General features: G+C 46.1%; 1 protein-coding gene across 4 annotated transcripts in view; it reads right to left on the bottom strand.

Moving 5' to 3' along the window:
* Positions 1-25,000, bottom strand: part of ehbp1 (EH domain binding protein 1) — a 163,703-nt gene that overhangs the window by 60,682 nt on the left and 78,021 nt on the right. For all 4 annotated transcript variants that reach the window (XM_053682914.1, XM_053682915.1, XM_053682912.1 and 1 more), the window contains 5 exons: positions 20,421-20,599; positions 15,151-15,199; positions 8,826-9,452; positions 6,289-6,327; positions 5,538-5,684 (listed from right to left, as the gene is read on the bottom strand). In XM_053682914.1, coding sequence (XP_053538889.1) covers positions 5,538-5,684; positions 6,289-6,327; positions 8,826-9,452; positions 15,151-15,199; positions 20,421-20,599 — 1,041 coding nt within the window. The remainder of the gene's footprint in view (positions 1-5,537; positions 5,685-6,288; positions 6,328-8,825; positions 9,453-15,150; positions 15,200-20,420; positions 20,600-25,000) is intronic.

Here is a 25,000-nt window from a genome sequence, read left to right as displayed (position 1 = left end):
TATTTATGTATGTAAATATAGCTGAATTTGTAATATGTATATATCAGCTGAATTTTACACGTTTTAAACGACATGGGGTTCGACTTGTCTTAATGCAGGATTTTATTCATTTTTTTTATTAAGCCGAGTTCCAAATAGCCTCCTGTTCACTACACACTCACTACAGATATATTATCTATGCCTTTAATTTATTTATTCATTTTCATAGGATTCATTTTCATGTGATTCATTTACGTATGATTCATTTTCATGTGATTCGTTTTCATGTGATTCATATTCAAGTGATTCGTTTTCATGTGATTCAATTACGTATGATTCATTTACATGTGTACACATACATGTACAGATATATATCTATAAAGAGTGTTTAAACTTGCATTTGACTGTTGATGTCTACTTTTATTATTATTATTATTATTATTAATAACTTTTACAAAAAAAATCTGTGTACTGCTTATTTTGTTTTAAAGGCGCTCTATAAAATAAAGTTTATTATTATTATAATATCAAACAACAACAACAACAACATCTGAGGCGTAACTACAGAAAATACACATTGGACATTATATACTTAAAAAAAAAATGGAAATAAAGTATTAAATGATAGATCTATACACTGCCCCTTTCCAAAAAAAAAAAAACAAACAAACTAGGAAACAGCCGTTTTTATGTACGACCCTGAGAGAGAGAGAGAGAGAGAGAGAGAGAGAGAGGTGTGAAGACTTTAGTGGAGAGTCTCTCTCACGTCTCACATGCTTAATCTCCCTTCATCTCAGCACAACCTGATCTCAATCTCTCTCTGTGTGTGTGTGTGTGTGTGTGTGTGTGTGTGTGTGTGTGTGTGTGTGTGTGTGTATGTGTGTGTGTGTGTGTGTGCAAAAGTATAAAACTTTAACCTTATAATAACCCAGGTGCCAAAAGTGATGAAATAAAGCTGAAATGAAAGACACCATTGAAAATGAAATTGATGGGTCGGCTATTTGAGGGGAGGAGAGAGAGAGAGAGAGAGAGAGAGAGAGAGAGAGAGAGAGAGAGAGAGAGAGAGAGAGAGAAAGAAGAGTTTGAGATGATCCCCAGTTTAAAAAAAAAAAAAAATCAATTTAAAGCGGAGTCGTTTTTAAAGAAAGTCAAATATTGTGGGGATCATCATGGTGGTGTAGAGGTCAGCACGTTTGTCTCGCACCTCCGGGGTTGGGGGTTCGATTCCTGTGTCCGCGGAGTTTAGACGTGTTCCCCGTGTTTCTGGGGTTTCCTCCCGGATACTCTAGTTTCCTCCTCCAGTCCAAAGACATGCGTTGTAGGCTGATAGGCATTTCCAAATTCTCCGTAGTGTGTGAATGTGTGCGCGAGTGTGTGATTGTGCTCTGTGATGGGTCGGCACTCCGTCCAGGGCGTCCCCCACCGTACGCCCCGAGTCCCTGGGATTGGCTCCAGGGTTCCTGTGACACTGTGTAGGGTAAGCGCTACAGAAAATAGACGGATGGATGGATAAAACGTCGGATGGGTATCGACATCGGCTGATGCTCTAGGTTTCAGCGTCAGTATCGGAAAAGAAAAAGGGTGTTGTGACAACCTCTACTTTACATTGGGGGGGGGGGGGCAAACAAACCCAAAATTCATTTTTCATCTCAATATAAGGAGACACAATACGTTCCAAAAAGACAACACTTAAGTGTTTTACACGCTTTTATCATCAATGTAGATAAGAAGCAGATACACTACAGCAAAAAAAAAAAAAAAAAAAAAAAAAAAAAAAAAGGAAAAGAAAGAAGGTGGACAGGGTAAAAACCACTGCGGGAATACAGAAGAGATGTCTCTGTCTCACATGTTCTCTCCCTCTCTCTCTCTCTCACACACACACACGGAAGCTGGCATAAGTTCAAAGGTTTGTTCTGTCTCTCCCCTACAGCGAGGGTCACGGGCATCTCGGAAAAGTCACTTCACCAGAGAGAGAGAGAGAGAGAGAGAGAGAGAGAGAGAGAGAGAGAGAGAGAGAGAGAGAGAGAGAAAAAAACGGAGGGGCCCCATCGGTATGAAGTCCAATTAAACTAATCATAACGAGCCACTGAGCATGAGGGAGATCACCTGGAATCCCCCCTGCCGCCCTCCCGTTACCCCTCTTGCCCCCCGCCCCCGCCCCCCCACCTCTCTCTCTCTTCCCCACCTTTTCTCCCTGTCATAATTACCCTGGCCAGAGTTGTGTGAAATTACCCCTCTGATCAGCTGCTGCTTCGGAAAGCTGGCTCCGAGCTCTCCACAATTGAACCCGACACATACATAAACATTATTCCCACCTTTCTCTCCTCCTTCTCTGCTCTCACCCATCACTCTCGCTTTTATTTCTTTTACAAGGTCAAATACAGGCAGGAAGGACAAATGAGGTAAGCCTAATGTATGGTGCATGTGTGTGTGTGTGTGTGTGTATTAGGGCACATAGCTTTTTAATGATTGTTCATTAATTACTCATTATAGCCAGTGGCTCGGTGTGTGTGTGTGTGTGTGTGTGTGTGTACATGTGGTGTCAGACTTCCAGCTCTAATAGATTGTGAAGGCCACCTACCTACAGCCATCAGGACCAGAACAAAACCATCATTACTGCTACGCCTCTATCAAAGACCCAAAACACACACACGCACACACAAGCACACACACACGCACACACAAGCACTCATACACCCGGGAACCGAAGAACAGAAGGGGTGAACTTAGATCAAAGGCAGAAGCTTCATGCTGGATACTGGAACCAAATTAGCATGGCATGCTGGAAAACGGCTGACACACACACACACACACACGCTGCTGATGAGGAGGGGTTAGTGACGCCACCAATGAAACACACCAACAGTCACAGACAAAGACTGGCTCACACACACACACACACACACACACACACACACACACACACACACACACACACACGGTGGCTCAGCGGTTACGATTATCAGCTAGTGATCAGATGGTTGCGAGTTCAAATCCCAGGACTACCCAAGTAACTACATCTTACACACCTTCCCATGTTCTTCCTCACGGACAGTACAACATCCGTCTGTCCAACTGATCCACACCGTGCGCAGTTCTGAACCGAAAACACTGCGCAAAACACACAAATTACTGCATGCCCAAGTGAAAGAACCTCTCACTGTTGCGAAATAATGAAAGGCGGTGCCAGAAAGACATCCTGTAATGAGACGTCTGTAGAACACGACTAAAGGTGCTATCCGAAGGTAGATCCGCGAGAATAGACACAGCGCTGTGTATAAGAGGGCCGGTGTGAGCTTATTCATAAGTAATATATAATCAACAGCACTTGTAAAATCAGCTGAAATACTGTGAACCTCTGTGCCATTCATCACCCTATAGACTGGACAGGGCCACACACACACACACACACACACACACACACACACACACACACACACACACACAGGCTAACCTGGTATATTTGCGCTATAGCGGCTATGAGTGTTTTTATACCCAGACAGAATATGATGCAGTATAAAGTGATCCAGAATCATACAAACCGGTCAATAATAACTGAACAATACACCAAGACTGACACCGAGGCCACGCCTCCTCCCCTGGGACTGACGGAGGCCACGCCTCCTCCCCGGGGACTCGCAGAGGCCACGCCTCTTCCCCGCGGACCAACACCGAGACCACGCCTCCTTCACTGGGACAGACACCGACACCACGCCTCCTTCACTTGGACCTTCACAGAGGCCACGCCTCCTCATAGTAATAATACAGTCGTGAGTCCGAATGCCAGGCTCTGTCAGAGACATGCTGCTGGGCCTTTGAGCTATATGGAGTAGATTCTGCATCTCTTATGAGTTAGTCTGAACGGAAGCAGGTGAGAATCCAATAAAACGGAAGCGGACGGGTGTTCTTTCCGCTCCGTGTGTTGAAGCTGATGATCAGTACAGCCGGAAACCAAACAGCCACTTCAGAATTCATCAAGCTGATCAAACTACACAAACGTATTCCGCTCCATCAAACTACGCCCTGTCTTTCACACCACTACTCGCTCTTCCCTCCTTCCCGCTATCCCTCATCTGTTCCTCTCCTCTCCTCCTTGTAATTGAATTAAAACCGTCCTTATGCACGCCGCGCTCAGCAGGGCCGCGTCTTGCCGAGGGCCCCGCGGCGTGAGATAACACGTCCTCCCTCCGCGCCCCTAATCAAAACAAGACATCGCCGAATCTAATCTAAATCGCTGCCAATTATCAGCGCACCGAGGTCCACGCTACCTTCTGATCAATGTTTTCTATTAAAAAGCCAAACGATTCAATATGCCAGCGCACTAAAGCGACCCGGGCTCATTAGCGCCGTTGTCCTTGGGAGACACGCGCGCATGCACGGTGTTAATTTGTGGCTAATCTACGGAATGGCAAACCGTCTCCCCTTCACCGACTCGTAGAGGACTTATGTTAAAGAGACACAGATAGCAGGAAGACAGAGAGGGGGGAGGGGTCAGACAGTGCTTTGAAAGAATTTATTTTGGGAATAAACACCGGCACAAGGTTTGAAGCCAATAGCGGCATTATACTTTAATACCCCCCGCCCCGTCCATTCCTAAACATCACCCCACTACTTAATTCAAGGACGTCTCGCTCTCCTGCGAAGCCTCGCTCTGCGATATTACATTACCGCACGAGCCGGTACTTTCTCTCTAAATACCATTCGAATGTCTGGACTGTTTCTATTGAACTATTCAAAAATATTATGAAACAGTCATGCGGGACTTTTCAAGAGGAGTTAAAGCTGTGAGATTTTCTCATCACAGTGATCATATCAGTGTGTGTGTGTGTGTGTATAGAAGAGCGTTTAAAGTCTCTCCGGTCGAATCAAGAGACGTACTTCTTTATCCACAGCTCCGACACGTCCTGTATCTTTCTTGCATCTTTCGCAAGTTTAGACACACTCGTACTTTATTATTTTTATCCAATTATATTTGTCCAACCTTCAGCGGTTCGGTTTCGGTGAGTCCGTGCTCACCGTCTCCTCGGATTTCCTGTTCTCGTCTTACAAGAGAGGAACCTCACGTGGTCTTCTGCCGTCCTTCGGGTTCCGTCACGTTTTATTATTATTATCATCATCATCATCATCATCATTTTTCTTTTGTACCCCTTTCTTGACGTTTGATGTTGAACATTAAAGTCCCACTGAAACCAAAATGGACGTCTTTGTGGCTTAACGTACGAATATGTCAAGCTTAAGGTTCTCTATAAGCTAGTGCGCTCCAACACGCGTTTAGAAGATACACGCTTTCGACATTTACCGCCTTCGATACGGATCAACGATCTTTATGACATCACTCTGCACTTTTGATCTTCTGTCCGATCGAAAGCTCTCCAGAGTCCGAAGTGTCCCGCCCCCGACGTTATAGAAATCCATGGCTGTGAGGTAAGCTAAACGTTATTGGCAATAAAGAGGGGGAGGGGCCGTTCGACATGTCCCGCCCTGACTTCCTGTTTCAGTGTAAATTAGGTCTGTACGCAGGGTCTATATCGCGGATTATTAATGAAAGACGGACTCACGTCGATGACCTGTGGCGGGCGGGCGTGTGTGGGTGAGGTGGAGCTCGGGACGGTTTTGTTCCTGGCTTTCAGGGCCGCGTCTCTGCGAGCCTGCTCCAGCAGGAGACGAGCTCGCTCCTTCAGCTCCTCCTGACGAGACTGCACTTTCTGAAAACAGAGCACAGACAGAAAGACTCGTATTTATATTGACGGCGTGTTGCTTGGATTACCTTTGTGTTTCGACAATTCTACGTGTGTCTGGAACTGTACTGGAGCCATGAGCACATAATCCGAACTACAACAGCTCACTCTGATGTGAAACACTTACTGACACTGGGGGGAGGAGGGGTGGGGTGGGGTGGGGTGGGGGGTTCTTCAAATCCAAGCTACGAATTCTCTACAAAGCAGAATTTGGAGGTGCTGTTGGGTTATTTATTATAACGTACAGGGTGTCCCGATAGCGCCATACGTTGGTGAAATTAAGACTTTTTTTTTTTTTTTTTTGGCAAAAATGTATTCCAAATTTTCCCCCCAAAAGTTTATATGTATATATATATATATATATATTTTTTAAGTTAGCCTTTCCGAATGCCTTTCACAAAAGAAGAACGTATCGGGTCAAAAAGACTGGAAGGGTCGAGGACCGACCGAGAAGGAAGTGGACGTCTACGAACATCCACTGAGGAAGACGCGACAGACATGGTGCCCCACCCCGGGCCCTGTGCACGGAGACTTCTGGAACACCCTGTATTATTACGCATCGTGAGCTTACCTTCTCGTTGGTGGTGGACGCAGGGACAGGCGCAGCATCCTGAAAAACAAGGACCAGACAAAAAGGTGAGTGATTTAAAAAAAAAAAAAAAAAAAAAAAAAAAAAAAAAAGAGGAAAAAAAAAAAAAAAAAAAGGAAATTGGAATGTTGTTGGATTGGATGTTTACTGTTCAGGGTTGGCAAGACCAAGATGGCTAATCTTAGACAACCAAACGCACGTGGACGCGACACGTGTGCACAAACAAACGCACGTGCACACGACACATGCGTGCATACAAAGGTGCGTGGACGCGACACGTGCGTGCACACAAATGCGCATGGAAACGACGTGCGTGTGCACACAAAGTGGACACAAAGCAAGTCCATGTGTCTTGGAAAGCTGGGTACGTCTGCAAATATAATCCTGATCAAACATGCGATTGTGCGCGTGTGTGTGTGTGTGTGTTTGTGTGAGAGAGAGAGAAGACACAGTGTGTGAGCTTTTCCATTCCTACACCACGACAATTAATCATTTTATTTGATGACTTTTACGATGCTGCGTTTGAGCAGTCCTAAGCGGTACTAGGATGTTTTTTTCCAGCCTTTGGACGAATCAGATTTAGCTACGGAGCGCGCGAACGGATAAAGAAAACGAGTTTCAGACGCGCGACTCGTGGAAAAGTTTTTGTGTGCGCGCGCGCGCGTGTGTGTGTGTGTTCTCGATGCCCTAAGTGTTCAGTTGCCTTGAGATCTGATGAGTGTGAAGGAAGGTCACAGCACATCATCCTTCGTTCTGTGAATGTGGGCGGAGTCATCCAGGACGAGACCGCGCCCCACGCGATAGAAACGTTTCATCGCAGGTTAAAAGCGATCGGCGAGAAGAACGTCGTATCGATCTCGAGTGACGAAGCGGAGCCAGACCATGCTAACAAAAATAAATAAATACGCCTACAGCAATGACACAGCCACGGGGTTGTGGGGTTTTTTTTTTCCCCCTCTTCTCCTTTAAATTGTCACTCGTCTGTATGTGTGCATGTGAGGATAAAAAGTGTGTGTGTGTGCGAGGGAGATAAATAAGGGTATGAAGCAGGAGGCTGTAGAGATGAGGCGAGGCTGTGGAGCGTGGCGAGCTGCAGGCGGGAGGAATATTGCGCAGGCTGCATTAATCACACGTCAGCCCGGTGATGACAAAAAGCCAATCACGCTTAGTATGAGACGAAGTGACAGAGGGGGAACAGGCGGTGTGATAGCACAAACAGCTTACAGCTGCACGGCCCAACAAGGGGGGAAAAAAACGGGGGGAAAAACCCCCGCTAAGGTGGGTTGACTGAGGGTGTGTACACGTATGTTTACCAGTGTGTATCCGCTCTGTGTGTGTATGCGTGCGCCATTTTTACATGTTCGCTTAGGTGATTTATGTGTACAGACGCATGTCGTGTTTTTTTTGTCGTCGTCGTTTCTCCATGAACGCCAAAAAAAGGTCGATATTTAAGTGGGGAAAATTCTCAGTATTCAGTGGCACTGCTAGACTACAAAAAAAGGATATTCCCTTACCTTTAGTGTGTTATAGAGCTGGTTGCGAATGTGAAAACATCTGCAAAGTTTCAAAAATCAAAGCGCACGACAAACTGAGATATCGACTCCCAAAAGAAGGAATCGATTCTGAACAGCTGAATCGAGTCGTTAGTGATTCCAGACTTTACTTCCTGTACTAACCTACGTAGGTCTGTAACAAAAAGCCCCGCCTCTGGTCTTCATCGGCCGCTCGCCGACAGCGGTGGACCGATCACGATAGACTGGGACAGCTGACCAATCAGAGCAGAGTATGCTCTCTGAAAGGAGGAGTTTAGAACGAATCGTTTAGAACGAATCATTTAACGAGTCGTTTGAGACACCGAGGGGGGGAAAAAAAAAAAAAAGGTTATACTGCAGTTTACATTACGAGCACGTTAAAGTGTTTCTTGACCTCGGATGCACGTAAATCTATCGTACGAGATCTTTAAAACAAAATTAGGCACGTTTCAAAACCATAATAGGTTTTGGTGCTGGATTTAATACTGCTCCTCGCTTAAGCCAAAATCACACAAGGAATCTGAGCTTAAGTTCATGGGTCGGAATCGTGTGTACCTGGGATCCGAGCAGCGCTGATGAACGTGTGCAATTTCGGTATTAACTCTACGCAACTCGACTCTACATGTGTACTGTTATGTTTGTGGTTTTTATTGTTGCCTTTTACCTGTGCGTGTGTCGAAGAGGTGAGCACATCTGACAGGTAAACATGACGGCTATGAGTTTTAACCTTGTTTGTATGTTTGTTTTGTGTGATCGAGGGGCGTGGCTTTACCTGCATGGGATTCTCGCCATGATTTACGTGGGGTTGTTTTTTCCCCACCTGGAATTTTCCAGAAATCCGAACTGTAACGAGCAAGACGGAGGACAGCGTGGCAAGGGAAAACTCCCCGAGACAACATGAGGAAGGAACCTCGAGAGACTCGACGAGGAACCCGTTTTCTTCTGGGGGACGGAGGACAGAGGTAGGACAGAGGAGAGAGTGTTTACCTGTGTGTGTTTGTTGGGCGTGTCCATATGGTTGGTCTGTAATGAGTTGCTCTCTTTCGTCGTGCCGTCCACTTGATTCTGTCTGGCGCTCCGCTTCGTGTTCACGTCTGTGTCTCGGTTGTAGCTGAAGCCGAGCGTGTGCGCGTGTGAAACGGAGACCTGCGGTTGCGCTCCGCCTTCGGGAGCCACCCCATCCCTCTCTTTTTCCTTCTCCCTCTCTCTCGCCGCGTCGTCGTCTTTCGGCTGCGACGCGTCGGCTCGGGAAGGATCCGTGTTCGTTTTGGTCGGCCCTGTGGACGTACAGGCAGGGGTCTCTGCGAACCCGGCGTCTTCCGCCTCCACCCCTTCCGCATCAGGGTGGGTTTTTTGCGCCTCGTTCGGAAGCTCTGCGTAGAAGGTGTCGTGAGCCACAGAGCTCTCCGTGTCGGTGTGGAAGTCGCCTACTTTGTAGGTGCTGCGGCCGGCCTGGGCCTCGATCTGCAACACGCTCAGCTCCTGGCCACTGAAGTGCGCGCGGATCTGGTACAGGTACGTCATCACGGTCAGCTTATCCGGGATCGCCAGCAGCACCATGTCAGCTGGCTCCAGCAGCCGAGAGATGCCCAGACTGGCGAAGCCGTCGTACGCCTGCAGCACAAATACAAACACACACATTACCTCCTCCGTGTAAACAACATTTATTTATTTATTTATTTTTTTTAAAGTCCTCGGTTCAGCCCTTGGTGGGGTCGCATCCGGACCACGGTACACCGGTTAACGACCGCTGATGTAGAGCTCAGGGCACTGAGGGGTAAATAGTGGGTATGGGTATAATAAGTGTGGGTTGTAGGGTGTAGGGCAAAGTGCATGACTAGATTTGGAACAAGACAAGCAGAGATCGGTGGGCGGCACGAGGCCGAGACAGCTAATGTCAAGGATGGTTCTCTCTGATAAGAGCTCGATATGAAGAAACACTAAACTAATCCCTCCTCAGTCTTATCATATACACACATCTCTGTCTCTCTCTCTTTTTCCACACACACACCTCCACATTCTAGCCTGTCTGTGTCTATCAAGTGTAATTACACTGATTTGTCCTGACGTGAAATACAGACAGATAATCAAATAGGTTTTTTTAAAAAAAACAAAAAAAACTCCCAATCACTGATCAACTGATAGAGAGAGAGAGAGGAGAGAGAGAGAGAGAGAGAGAGAGGAGAAAGGGGAGAGAGGGGGGGGAGAAAGGGGAGAGAGAGTGAGCCAGAGAAAGGGGAGAGAGAGAGAAAGGGGGGAGAGAGAGAGTGAGACAGAGAGAGACAGTGAGAGAGAGACAGAGAAAGGGGAGAGAGAGAGAGAGAGAAAGGGGGGAGAGAGAGAGAGAGACAGAGGGGGGGGGAAGAGAGAGAAAGGGGAGAGAGAGAGAAAGGGGAGAGAGAAAGAAAGGGGAGAGAGAGGAGAGAGAGAGAGAGAGAAAGGGGAGAGAGAAAGAAAGGGGAGAGAGAGGAGAGAGAGAAAGGGAAGAGAGAAAGAAAGGGGAGAGAGAGGAGAGAGAGAAAGGGAAGAGAGAAAGAAAGGGGAGAGAGAGGAGAGAGAGATAGAGAGAGTGAGAGAGAAAGGGGAGAGAGAAAGAAAGGGGAGAGAGAGGAGAGAGAGAAAGGGAAGAGAGAAAGAAAGGGGAGAGAGAGGAGAGAGAGATAGAGAGAGTGAGAGAGAAAGGGGAGAGAGAAAGAAAGGGGAGAGAGAGGAGAGAGAGAGAAAGGGGAGAGAGAAAGAAAGGGGAGAGAGAGGAGAGAGAGATAGAGAGAGTGAGAGAGAAAGGGGGAAAGAGAGAGAGAAAGGAGTAGGAATGATAGAAATAGAAGAAAATCACTTTGGTCAACTTTTCGTCGTTCTCTTACGCCCCTTTACCCCGCTGTCTTGAGAAGAACGGACAAAACTCGAATTTTATTGTGCGCGACAATACGGATCTTGAATCCGGACGGGTTTCGAGGTGAAACGCGCCTTTAAATTGCTCGTCTTTTTGTCCCGTCGCTTGCTTTATCGAGCCTTGTATCAGCAGCTCGGTTAATTCCGGGTTTCTGACAAGAGACAGCCATTGTCTCCACATCTCTCCTGCTTTCCCATCTGAGTTTATCAGGCTTCTCTCTCCAATGGGGTGTGTGCGTGCGTGTGTGTGCGTGCGTGTGTGTGCGTGCGTGTGTGTGTGTGCGCACAATCAAAACTAAGCTCTTTCTCAATTCACAATTAATTACAACTTTCTCCCTGATCCCTGATCAGGATGCACGTCCTTTGTGGATGGGAGGAAAGAGGAACAAAAAGGGAGACGAGTGAAGAAGTCTGAAGCTGCCGGTTGCTGTTTTAGGTTTCATTTAGTTTTTAAGGCTAAAAGGAACGATCGAGCGCGCGTGTGTGTGTGTGTGTGTGTGTGTGTGGGGGGGGGGGGGGGGGTAGAGGGGGAGGAGGGTTAACGACTGACTGCATTGCTAACACTAATTCGCAGTGCTTAAGTGTGCTTGCTTTGTTCTTCTCTGAGAAACGTTGCAGTCGCACGGAAAGTCCCGGTGAAGTATATGTTGATGCGATTTCCACTGAAACAGGAAGTCAGGGCGGGCCGTATAGACCGGCCCCTCCCACCTTTTAAACAGCCAATCGCGTTTCAACTTACCTCACAGCCCGGGCTAAACCGTACTCGACAGTTCGTACCAATTCGTCTTTAGACCGTCCGGCGGCGGGACGCTTCAGATTCTAGAGAGCGTTTGAGCGGACAGAAAATCTGACGAGGAGCGGAAGTGCAGAACGATGTCATTAAAACCGCTGATCCGTACTGGTGGGCGGGACAGACTGTACACTTTGAGTGCGTATATCGATGTCTAAATGTGAATATACGAACTAGCTCGTAGAGGCTGACATTCATACTAAAAAGCCACAAATCCTCCATTTTGAGTTCACGGGAAGTTTAGCATTCTGATGCTAAAACAGTTGGGCTTGCTTTTTGCTGCGCCTTTACCCCGTGTGTGTGTGTGTGTGTGTGTGTGTGTTATATCCATTTAATCATTCCTACACAATCTTACACACATCCTGTGACACTGTATGCTGAAAGTACAAGTTTTACAACAGCAGATGAATCTGGAATGATCTGCGCGGGGGTTTTGAACTCTCTAATATTAACTAACACTGCCGGGAAGCCCCGCCCACTTCTGCAAATCTCGACTCGATTCGTTTTCGGTCACGGTAAATGGACAATGTTTCGAGTTCGTTAACGCGAAAGTATACGTACAGGTAGAGATCTGTAGCATCAGTTAACTGTATTTATCAAAAACGTTCCGATTCTAGGATAAAAAGGAAAAACATTTTGATCTAAAACTATTAAATATCTTTGTTTATTGTTTTTTTGCGCCAGGAACCGAAACGGTTCCCAAAGATGCCGAGGCTGGACGGAGCATTGTTGTGTTGCCATGACAACGAACAGGCGGAGCGAGTGTAGTAACGATTTCGGGGTGACTATCGGCACTCTCGGAACGCTGCTCGATCAAATTAGTGCACATCCTTATTACTGATAAAACAAACAAACAAACAAACAAACCAATCCGATCTAGATAGCAAGCTAGGCTAGATAGTTAGCTGATGCTACGTAGGCAGCACTGTTTCTAGCAGAAGCGTGAACGCATCAAACCTTTCCATACACGCCCACCTTCTGATTTGAGTAAGATGTTCTCCTACAGCACCGGTCTTTTCACCACACACACACACACACACACACACACACACACACACACACACACTGCAAGAAAGTGTGTGCTGAAAAGCATTTTGTTTGTGAATGACATTGTTGAATGATTGACAGGGATCCATCATGGTCAATCACACACATGTCCAGAGGCTTTCCTCTCTTCCTGCAAGGTTAGACAGAAACGTAAGAAAGCATGAGCGCTCCCACACACACACACACACACACACACACACACACAAAGAGGATCATGTGTCATGGGAAATTAGTCTAACTCACACTCTCTCATTACATAAAACACAGATGAATGGGAATAAAATACTTATAACCAAGCCATTCTGTGTGTGTGTGTGTGTGTGTGTGTGTGTGTGTGTGTACCCCCTTATTGATTGTTCTTATCGGTCATATTTCAATGGACACTATTGCAATCATGGCTTAGCCGCAGGGGTTATTGTATCAAATGGAAATGAGTGAGTGTGTGTGAGTGTGTGTGTGAGAGAGAGAGAGAGAGAGAGGTCCTTAACCTTAGTTGCTGTCACCTGTGACGCTATCCTTAACCAACTTTATCTCTCTCACACACACACACACACACACACACACACACACACACACACACACACACACACACACCCTGTCATTCAGAGCAGGAATTAATAGCTTAATTGGGTGGGAGGAGGGAGATTGGAAACTACCACCTGCTCCTGCAGCCCCGTCTCCTTCCAGTGTCCATTGTTAACGGCACAGCGTTCATTCCACACCAGGGCCGCAGGGGTTATCAGTCACACAGACACAACCAGGGATTCTTTGTGTGTGTGTGTGTGTGTGTGTGTGTGTGCACTTGGGATGGGATAGAGGTATGAGCAGGAAATCATTTTGCAGGAAGTAGGTGCTTGAATTCAGTATATCCAGAAAGGCCTCAGGGTACTGCACGCGCATATATATATATATATATATATATATATATATATATATATATATATATATATATATATATATATATAAACTGAGAAAGAGAGAGAGAGACTTTTATTTTGCATTCTTTAATTCTTTGTGGGGACCAAAGGTAAGAAATACACTGCGACCCACCACAAAGTGACCTTGTTAAATTAGTAACACTGTCTAATCACAAATACACTGTCTAATCACAAATGCAGTCTAATCACAACTACACTCAAATACACTGTCTAATCACAACTACACTTTCTAATCACAGATAAACTCAAATACACTGTCTAATCACAAATACACTCAAATACATGGTCTAATCACAACTACACTCAAATACACTGTCTAATCACAACTACACTCAAATACACTGTCTAATCACAAATACACTGTCTAATCACAAATACACTCAAATACATGGTCTAATCACAACTACACTCAAATACACTGTCTAATCACAACTACACTCAAATACACTGTCTAATCACAAATACACTCAAATACATGGTCTAATCACAACTACACTCAAATACACTGTCTAATCACAAATACACTGTCTAATCACAAATACACTCAAATACATGGTCTAATCACAACTACACTCAAATACACTGTCTAATCACAACTACACTCAAATACACTGTCTAATCACAAATACACTCAAATACATGGTCTAATCACAACTACACTCAAATACACTGTCTAATTACAACTACACTTTCTAATCACAGATAAACTCAAATACACTGTCTAATCACAAATACACTGTCTAATCACAAATACACTCAAATACACTGTCTAATCACAAATACACTCAAATACATGGTCTAATCACAACTACACTCAAATACATGGTCTAATCACAAATACACTGTCTAATCACAACTACACTCAAATACACTGTCTAATCACAACTACACTGTCTAATCACAACTACACTCAAATACACTGTCTAATCACAACTACACTCAAATACACTGTCTAATCACAAATACAAATACTAAAAAGTAATCCAGCACTAAAACACAAATACACACTATCACAAACACAGACTGTCCAATCACAACTGCACCCGGTCTAATCACATTCACAGAGCTTTTCACATTTCTTCAGTTTTACACTCTCACCACTGGAAACTCTCACACTCTCTATGCTTCTCACAGAGTCGCAACTGGATTACAGTTAAGGTACACCCTAGCCCCCTGACCCCAACACACACACACACACACACACACACCAATCTCTCTTAAATCCACAAAAGGGGGAAAAGAAGTGTGCTCCTGGGATTAGAATATGTTTTGACACACCATGTACATCATCCCTTTCCACTTCTTCACTCTCCACCTCTCTCTCTCTCTCTCTCTCACTCTCTCAAAAAAAGGAGGGATGTTCAGGTTATTCGCAGCATGTTTTTGAATTATGATGCTATCTTACAGTTCCCAGGTGACTTTCCTCCTCTCTCTGTCACACACTCACAACCAACATACACACTTTCTATCAAGCTGCCTTCTCAAAGTGGCAATTAGAACGCTCTGGGTGGGAGCAAGGGAGCTTTAAAACAAAAAAAACGTCACCTGTGAGGAGGATTACGGACACACACACACCCCCAGAGTACACACACATGCATTAGTGTGTTAATGGGGGGGAAAGTGTGAGAGCTGACGCAGTGTTTACCTTTTTGTTGTTTTCTTTAATGTCTTGAGGATTCAGAGACTTGTAGTCACTAGGGGAGAAAGACCGAGAGAGAGAGAGAGAGAGAGAGAGAAAGAGAGAGAGAGAACAGCAGGATATGCATCATTAGTAATAATGGTAGAATTGCGCACCAAAGTACTTGCATCACACAGTTTCAACTGGTATCAGACCGAAATCCAATCCCCGTCTCCGTGTTTAATTACACATATGAGCAGGTGTACAGTATAACAAGTGGCTTTCATGGCCTTTGGCGTAAAAGACTATTCCCCTGAACATCTCGGGTAATAATTCAGCGTTTCAAGCCCGATTAACGCTCCATATGTAATCTACCTATGTGCAGATAAACTAGAAGGAGGATGAAGGACATCAGACAAATCAGTAGCCCAGCGTGTTTAGCTCACCAGACGTCTTCCGTTACGCTAGCTACCGCTTTTTAGCCGCGCCGGTAAGGTCGGGTACGTTTCTGTGCAAGCAAAACATGGGACCGGTATCTTATCGGTAGAAATTCTCCCCACAATAAGAATTAGTCTTCCCAGTCGATGGCGTATTCCGGCGTGCGACGCGTCTGCAGCTCAAACAAGGAACGTGAATCCGAGGACGAGTTTAACGGCGAAACGTGGAGCCGCCTTCTATATCTGGAACTGGTTCGCTTACAGAAAATCGGACGTCCGAGCAAACGGCCGCGATACGGCGAAGTCTGCCGGGAAACGCCGGGGTACGGACGGTGGAAACGCTTCCGACGTGTCCCACCGTCTCGAACGCAAACCCGGAAGTCTGAAGACGCGCGAGGAGACTCCGACGACACCGACGTCACATCAGGCCTGAAGTTAAGACTACTCGGAAGAAAAACCGCTCGGCGCGTTTGATAACCGCACTCCTTCCGATACCCGATGGAGAGAACTGACGGAGGAAGTGGCGTTTTGTATGCCGTCGTTCCAAACTGTCGAGGAGGAACGATTCGAAAGGTGGGACGTGCTTTGACGGACACGTGGAGCATCCGAGCGTCCGAGCCGTACGTCAGCCTCGCGGTCCACTCCATGACGACTGACTGGGGTTTGAACAGCTGTTGCGAGGGGCTTGAAGCAGTTTGAAGAACGGGATTTAGACGAGGAGAAACAAGCAGCTAAAACAGTGCTGAAGGGTACTAGATTGATATAGGCACTGATATCATTATTGCGATAAACACCAGAAAATATCGCGATAAAGTTTTACGTCCGTATCGTGCGTGCCTAGGGACGGGGCAGCGCTTCACTGATAAATATCAATAAATACTCCCCGTCCATGTATACAAAACATTTTCATTTTGTTTACTGGTGATTTGATAATAGATGAGTGATAGATGAGACAAATTCTTTAGTTTTCTCCACATTTTATAATAATAATAAAGTCATCAAAACTCTGGAGTAACACAAATGGAGCTATGGGAATCATGTCGTGATAATAAATCAAAAATAAATCAAAAATAATTGAGTCGACGCGCTTTTCGCCTAGAAATTCCCAGAAACGTATTCTTGGCGTTTCTCTCATCCGATTTCTCGAGGAATTTCCCGGAGACGCTTTTTAAACGGTATTAAAGGAGTTCCCACCGACGCCGGACTCTCGCCGGCCGCTTTTCGGAAAACATCTCCCTCCGAGTCGTGCGTTTAAATAAAGATTTTCCTGTGAATAAAACGACAGAAACGATCACGTCGTCGCGATTATATTTTTGCCCACGACCCCGATTTCACACGTTTGATCTCACGCCTTCAGATCGAAAGCGTTTTAACGTCGCGAGAGACCTTTCAGTCGGGCGTCCACAAACTTTTGCCCGGCAGTGTGTGTATTCCAGAAGTAACGGGGCAACAGATTTCAAACAAATGTGCAATTTAAGGACAAAATAATGACAAACAAACATCTATAAAGTTGTAAAACAATGAAATGACGTACGATGAGTAAATATGTAGCTTATATTCTGTAGCATAAACTGTAAGAGCTCCCTATGGCACGTGGAAGAAAGAGACAGTCCAAGGGGGTTGTGTAAGAGTGTGTGTGTGTGTGTGTGTGTGTGGAGATGGACACGTGTTAGGATCGCTTGTGTAAATGTTGTAATTAAGGCGGATTTGAGGCGTGCTGATGAGAGCAGTTTCGCCATCGCTCGCAAATTCAACAGAGGGATTACATTCGCCGTCTCTCTCACGCTGCGCCTGCCCCTTACGGAGACAAGCTGTACAAGTGTGTTCATGTATTCATAGTGTGGTACGGTGTGTGTGTGTGTGTGTGTGTGAGAGAGAGAGAGAAAGGTAATCCTTTTCAGTCTGATGAGTGATCGGAATCTTCCCAAAAACACACACGTGTGTATGTGTATCAGTGAACTGTAGGGTCGCACATGCAATTAACTAGCAGGTGGAATCAGGAAAATAATCAGCTAATAAGTATTCTCAGTAAATAAGATGCGCGTGTGTGTGTGTGTGTGTGTGTGTGAGAGAGAGAGCACGCATGTGTGTGCACGTATATCCCTCTGTGAAATATTCTAACGTGCGTTTCCACAGAGGTGTCGGTAACTTTTGGGGAAGTCGGAAGCGTCTGGTTGTTTGAGAGCACTGTGGGAACTCGGACCCGTGCTTTAAAGCTTTCGGCTTTAAAAAAAAAAAAAAAAAAAAAAGGTTCCCTAGAAACATCTCACCTGCGCTGCAGACAAATCTAGTTCTTCTTCTTACTTATTAGTATCTGTCGAATATCTTTAAAATAGCCTTCGGACAGGAAGGAAGCGATCGAAGAAGAACTGTGCGACCTCCGACCAGTTCCCGAAATCAGATCAGTTCCTCTGCTGGTTAGGATAAATCATTACATAAACATTCGACACACGTTAAACCACTCGTTCACGAGAGGCCACGCTACGGAGAAACCATCTTTAGACATTCCAGTCTAGGTTTTTGAAAATGGTGGCATTTGACCAATCAGAGGTGCTCAGGTTCACATGTTCCTCCATAACATGCTCCTGGTGCAGACATCAGTACTATGGAAAAGGAACTAAAAGGTTCCTGGAAGATAAATCAGCTCTGGGTCATCTGGTGGAGACGCACGCAAAGATCAGGAGTTCATTTTTAAGAGAGAGAGAGAGAGAGCGAGCGTGAGAGAAAGAGAGAGCGCGCGAGAGTGATCGTGAGAGCAACCGTGAGAGAATGAGAGCGTGAGGGAGAGCGAGAGTGAGCGACCGTGAGAGAGTGAGTGAGAGCGAGTGAGAGAGAGCGAGAGCGTGAGGGAGAGCAAGATAGAGTGAGTGAGGGAGAGCAAGAGTGAGTGAGGGAGAGCAAGAGTGAGTGAGGGAGAGCAAGAGAGAGTGAGAGAGAGCAAGAGCATGAGGGAGAGTGAGAGCGAGAGAGTGAGTGAGAGCGAGAGAGTGAGAGAGAGCAAGTGCATGAGGGAGAGCGAGAGAGTGAGTGAGTGAGGGAGGGCGAGAGAGAGTGAGAGAGCAAGAGCATGAGGGAGAGCGAGAGAGAGAGAGTGAGTGAGGGAGGGCGAGAGAGAGAGTGAGTGAGAGCGAGAGAGAGTGAGTGAGTGAGAGCGAGAGAGAGTGAGAGCATGAGGGAGAGCGAGAGAGTGAGTGCGAGAGAGAGTGAGAGAGCAAGAGCATGAGGGAGAGTGAGAGTGGGAGAGAGCGAGTGAGTGAGTGAGAGCGAGTGAGAGCATGAGGGAGAGCGAGAGAGAGAGTGTGAGAGTGAGTGAGTGAAAGCGAGAGAGTGAGAGCATGAGGGAGAGCGAGAGAGAGAGTGAGTGAGAGCGAGAGAGAGCATGAGCGAGAGAGAGAGTGTGAGAGCATGAGGGAGAGCGAGAGAGAGTGAGTGAGTGAGAGTGAGCGAGAGTGTGAGGGAGAGAGTGAGGGAGTGAGAGCGAGAGAGAGCATGAGCGAGAGAGAGAGTGTGAGAGCATGAGGGAGAGCGAGAGAGAGAGTGAGAGAGAGAGAGAGAGTGAGTGAGTGAGTGAGTGAGAGAGAGTGTGAGGGAGAGCGAGAGAGAGTGAGGGAGTGAGAGCGAGAGAGAGTGAGTGAGAGAGAGCGAGTGAGTGAGTGAGAGTGAGCGAGAGTGTGAGGGAGAGCGAGAGAGAGTGAGGGAGTGAGAGCGAGAGAGAGTGAGTGAGAGAGAGCGAGAGAGAGTGAGTGAGTGAGAGTGAGCGAGAGTGTGAGGGAGAGCGAGAGAGAGTGAGGGAGTGAGAGCGAGAGAGAGTGAGTGAGAGAGAGCGAGAGAGAGTGAGTGAGTGAGAGTGAGCGAGAGTGTGAGGGAGAGCGAGAGAGAGTGAGGGAGTGAGAGCGAGAGAGAGTGAGTGAGAGAGAGAGAGAGCATGAGGGAGAGCGAGAGAGAGAGTGAGTGAGAGCGAGAGAGAGCATGAGCGAGAGAGAGAGTGTGAGAGCATGAGGGAGAGCGAGAGAGAGTGAGTGAGTGAGAGTGAGCGAGAGTGTGAGGGAGAGAGTGAGGGAGTGAGAGCGAGAGAGAGCATGAGCGAGAGAGAGAGTGTGAGAGCATGAGGGAGAGCGAGAGAGAGAGTGAGAGAGTGAGAGTGAGCGAGAGTGAGTGAGAGAGAGAGAGAGAGTGAGTGAGTGAGAGAGAGTGTGAGGGAGAGCGAGAGAGAGTGAGGGAGTGAGAGCGAGAGAGAGTGAGTGAGAGAGAGCGAGTGAGTGAGTGAGAGTGAGCGAGAGTGTGAGGGAGAGCGAGAGAGAGTGAGGGAGTGAGAGCGAGAGAGAGTGAGTGAGAGAGAGCGAGAGAGAGTGAGTGAGTAAGAGTGAGCGAGAGTGTGAGGGAGAGCGAGAGAGAGTGAGGGAGTGAGAGCGAGAGAGAGTGAGTGAGAGAGAGAGAGAGAGTGAGTGAGAGAGAGTGAGCGAGAGTGTGAGGGAGAGCGAGAGAGAGTGAGGGAGTGAGAGTGAGAGAGAGTGTGAGTGAGTGAGAGTGAGCGAGAGTGTGAGGGAGAGCGAGAGAGAGTGAGGGAGTGAGAGCGAGAGAGAGTGAGGGAGTGAGAGCGAGAGAGAGTGAGAGAGTGAGAGCGAGAGAGAGTGAGTGAGTGAGAGAGAGAGTGTGAGGGAGAGCGAGAGAGAGTGAGGGAGAGAGAGTGAGGGAGTGAGAGCGAGAGTGTGAGGGAGAGTGAGAGAGTGTCACAAAAATACTATTTTGTCAGTAATATAGCTGAAATCATTATATATGTGTTTGCACCGGGGTTGAAGGGGTGTGTGTGTGTGTGTGTGTGTGTGTGTGTGTGTGTGTGTGTGTGAGAGATTCTCTTACATGAGATCTGGTCTGAAGTGGTGGAGCAGGGCGCAGAAGGCGAGGCCGTTCCTCCATGATGTTGTGAAGTTGGTGATCTTAACGCCGCGGTAGTTCTTGGTCACCTCTCGGCACCAGACGAGCAGCGAATGACTGGCATTCGGCCTTCCTCCCAAAACTGGACTGGGCACCGGACTCTCCTACATACACACACACACACACACACACACACAAACAAACAGACTGAGATTAAAACAACAACAACAACAACAACAAATCCCACACAAGCTCCTTCAAAGGTGTCCAAATTAAGAAGGGTTTATCACTGAGATTTATCATACAGCTGATTGACACAATGTTAATAGAAACCTCATCTTTATCATTTAGACAAATCCCCCACGCCCACCCCACCCACACACACACACACACACACACACACAACACACACCCTTCAGTATCTTGACCATCCAATCTGATCTATCTCTCTCCAATTAGCTCTATAAGCTTAGCTTGCCCTCTCCAAATGAGATGCACACACACACACACACACACACACTCTTCCACGCTCTCCTTAATGAAAACACGAGGTCTGACCATGCCTAATGCAAACACGTTATTAATTAACGCTGCTGCGTTTGAAGTCTTATCGGCTCGGCGGAGAGGATGGGAATCTTGTGGAAAATGGGATAGGCGAAATCCTGCAAAATCCCAAATCAGAGAGCTCGGCGAGAGCGGCCCCGGCTCTGACCTAATCCCGTTAGACGGTCGGAAAGTGGCGTCACGGATCCGGCCTGGCCAGAAAATCATACCGCGACACGCACAGGGAGAAATGCGGGTCAAAACAAAACTCGTGTGAATGTGGTTCGGTGTCTAAATATAAATCTAACACAAACAACCGACGACACTTCCGGAAGGAACAGAAGCCTTATTTGTAAGTATCTGCGTGCGCGCGCGTGTGTGTGTGTGTGTGTGTGTGTGTGGAGTGACACACTGCTGGGGCTCCAAACACACGCCAGACATGAATCATTTTCAGTGTTCTGAATGTGTACAACAGATGAAGAACGCCCCCCTTTGGACAGGATGTGCTACTGCAGGAACAAACACACACACACAGACACACAGGAAAGAGAAGGAAAAACCTGAACCCACTGACGCACGCAGCTCTGAGCAGATCAACACTTGGAGAAAATCTTTAGGCTCTGTATATAAACTGAGGAGAAAGTTCTTCGTGTTGGTGAAGAAAAGAAGGTCTTATCTTTACCGTCATAACCTCAACGTCTGTCTTTATGCCGCAGAAGAAAAGGTCTTTTTCGTCTTCACATTCAAGCCTCATTTCAGCAGAGAGGTCTTTATCTGTAGTCGCTAGTAAAGAGGGAAACCTCACGTAAATAACGGTTCAATCTTCACGGTCAGAACGTGTGTGTGGCGGCCCGGGAAAACCCTTCGCACGACATTGTCCCGCAGCGACGTTTGAGACGTTTTCGCCGTGCTCGTGATCAACGTGCGTAAATCGAAGACGGCTTTGGCTTAACGTGGACGTTGTCTCAAACAGGATGGAGATTTTAAGCGTGGGAATGTATCCCTATTGAGCGAGCCGGTGGTGAGGAAAAACTCCCTGAGATGATATGAGGAAGAAACCTTGAGAGGAACCGGACTCGGAAGGGAACCCGTCCTCATCTGGGTCACGCCGGATAGTGTGAACGTAAAAGAACGGTCATTATGGTTTTTACACGAAGTCTGTTTGTTGAACTGATCCACTGTTCACTGAAGGAGACCCGAGTGTAAAACTGCACGCGGTAATCGCGGTCCCGAGGCCATCGCAGCAACCGTCGTCCCAGCAACCACAGCGAGAACGTCCACACGGGATCGAAGTCCAGAACCATCTCCAAGCGGTACCATCATCAGAAATCTCCAGGCTGCAGCCTCCAGCTGATGACAGAACTCCCAGCTCCTCCGAGTATTGCGGAGTTTGCTCGATTTTGCGCCAGCTCCTGCGATCTCTAAAGACGCTGCGTCTAACTCTACTTTCATAATCTGATCTACTGACGGAAACACAACATTACAGACAAACTATAAATAATAATTATTATTATTATTATTATTTTTAAAGTCGTGTTTGTTGAACTATCTCCTTACACATCGTCTTTGAAGGAAGAGATTCTAGGTCGAGATCAGAACGTGATCGAAAACATTTCCATGTCGTTTGAGTGAAATATTTATGAAGTATATATATGCTTTCTTAAAGTTCAGAGGTCAAATTTTTGTTACAGACAGGAAGTAAAACAAACAAACAAACAAATCACGTTTGGCTACTTTTCAGAAGTCAGCCACATACGCGAAGTCTTTCCATTCGTAAAGAGCGAGTATATGCGTTTAAAAAAAAAAGGTCATGACGACGTTGTAGGTCACATGACCATGCCAACACGGCGGATGTAGCACCTGCATGTCCAGATTGTATTCACACTACACTACACACGTCCTGAATACCGATCAGTGCCTACTGTATCAACGGCCAAGCGGTAGGTACTGCCACAACGCGCGATTTCGGATGCACGGCTTGTCTACGAGTAACACGGTGCATTATGGGTATCCTGTAGCCATATATATATATATTACATATTATAGTGCAATTGTGGGATCTCAATCTATTCCTCCAGACATGAATCCAAAATGGCAGATTTCCAAAAAACTCGTGATTAGGGAACGGATTAGCGTTTAGGACACACACAAGATAAACAGATTTTGTTTCCTTTCTATGGAAATATTTCCATTAATAAAAGTGTAAAGTTGAATGTGTGTGTGTGTGTGTGTGTGTGTGTGTGTGAGAGAGTGTGTCTTGAGCCCCTAAGCTATCTCACTTGACTTTTCCTTTCCACTTTTCACCAGCATTATTAACCTTTTGAGAGTATGACTCACACACACACACACAAACACACACACAAATTCACAGTAAGAACATAAACATGAGCAGTAAGAGGAGGACAGGAGAGAGAAAGACAGACAAACACTAAATCCGTCACAAGTTTTCTCCCCAAAATTACACAGAGTTTAATTAACTGCAAACTGTTTACTAAAAAAAAATTAATGATTTTCTGGGACCCAGGAGGAAAGCAGCAAATGGTACACTCAACCTGAAAGTAATTAATAAATGCAGCATTCTTTAACCAAACACACACACACACACCCTCCTGAGCCAGCTACCTGAGGCTCTTCTGGCGCTTTCAGCCATGTTGTTGAAAGTACATGTTTAATTCCGTGCCTGTAATTATCCACCGTTTCAGGCCAGGTGCTATTAAAGCAATTAAGAAGTGACAGGAGTTTTAATGGTGGCGGCACCGGGGCTACCGCATGCGCGCGCACGCACACACACACGCACGCACACACACACACCCCCTCATACCTGAGCCTCGGGTGGAGTTCTGAATGACTTTGTTTTTTTGCGAGGATTTGTGAATGACACTGTTTTGACACGTGAACCTACTTGTTCAACACGATACGTCTGTACGCTGCAAGCTAACCTGCACCAGATAGTTTAGATTATTACTTCCACATGCGTCGCTCGAGGCATCACTCGTATGAGGCTGTGAACAACTTGTGTCGGGGTAGAATCTGAAATTAAATAAATAAGTAAATAAATAAATAGATAAGTGTGTTTGAGCATGTTGGACTAGGTGAGATGGTCTTCTTTAGAGCATTTAATCAGACGTATTATATTGCCTAGAACATTAACGCACAGTTGAAGTCACATAAGTTACGCGATACATCGAGAGCCAGGCGGAGGGGGGTGTAAACTTTTGAACAGGATGATCGGTGTAAATGATTAGTTTGCTTAAAGACCTTCTTTCCCCCCCCCCGTTTAAACAAGATATGTACATGTTTCCCGGAAGACGAAATAACAACAATTTACACCGCTCATCCTGTTCAAAAGTTTACACCCCCCTCGACTCAACGTATCGTGTCGCCTTCTTGAGCGTCGGTGAACGTTTGCACCTTGTCTGATAGTCGTGTACGAGTCCCTCGGTCGTCCTCGGTGTGAAAAGATGGATCTCGACATCATATAGACGCTGTTGGAAAGGTGTCAAATACGCAGGAGATGCTGGAAAAGTAAAGAACGTGCCGGACCTGGAGGATTTTTCTGAAGAACAGCGGGCAGTTTAACAGCTCGGGACAAACAAGGGACTGGTGAAGAACTCTCACAGAACATAAACACATCATGTCGTGGATCGTCCGGGTGACGACACACAGGATTAATAATCATTAATTAAAACTGTGTTTAATGTGTAAAATCTGCATCTTTAGTCTCTCTCTCTCAAGCTAAAGGGCTTATATTGCCAATAATAATAATAATAATAATAATAATAATAATAATAATAATAATAAGGGAGCTACCAATTTATCACTATGCTGACCTTCTATCTAAATCACACACTCAGGTCTGACAGCAGGTCAACTTCATAAAAACGTAAAATAAATACCATATCCGATAAATAAACTACTCCATTTTAAAGTTATCTATATGTGTGTGTGTGTGTGTGTGTGTGTGTGTGTGTATATATATATATATATATATATATATATATATATATATATATATATATATA

This window comes from Ictalurus punctatus, chromosome 9, assembly GCF_001660625.3.
Source record: "Ictalurus punctatus breed USDA103 chromosome 9, Coco_2.0, whole genome shotgun sequence".
Lineage (NCBI taxonomy): Eukaryota > Metazoa > Chordata > Actinopteri > Siluriformes > Ictaluridae > Ictalurus > Ictalurus punctatus.
Note: the sequence above shows the minus strand (reverse complement) of the source record. Positions and strands in the feature narration are given on the sequence as shown.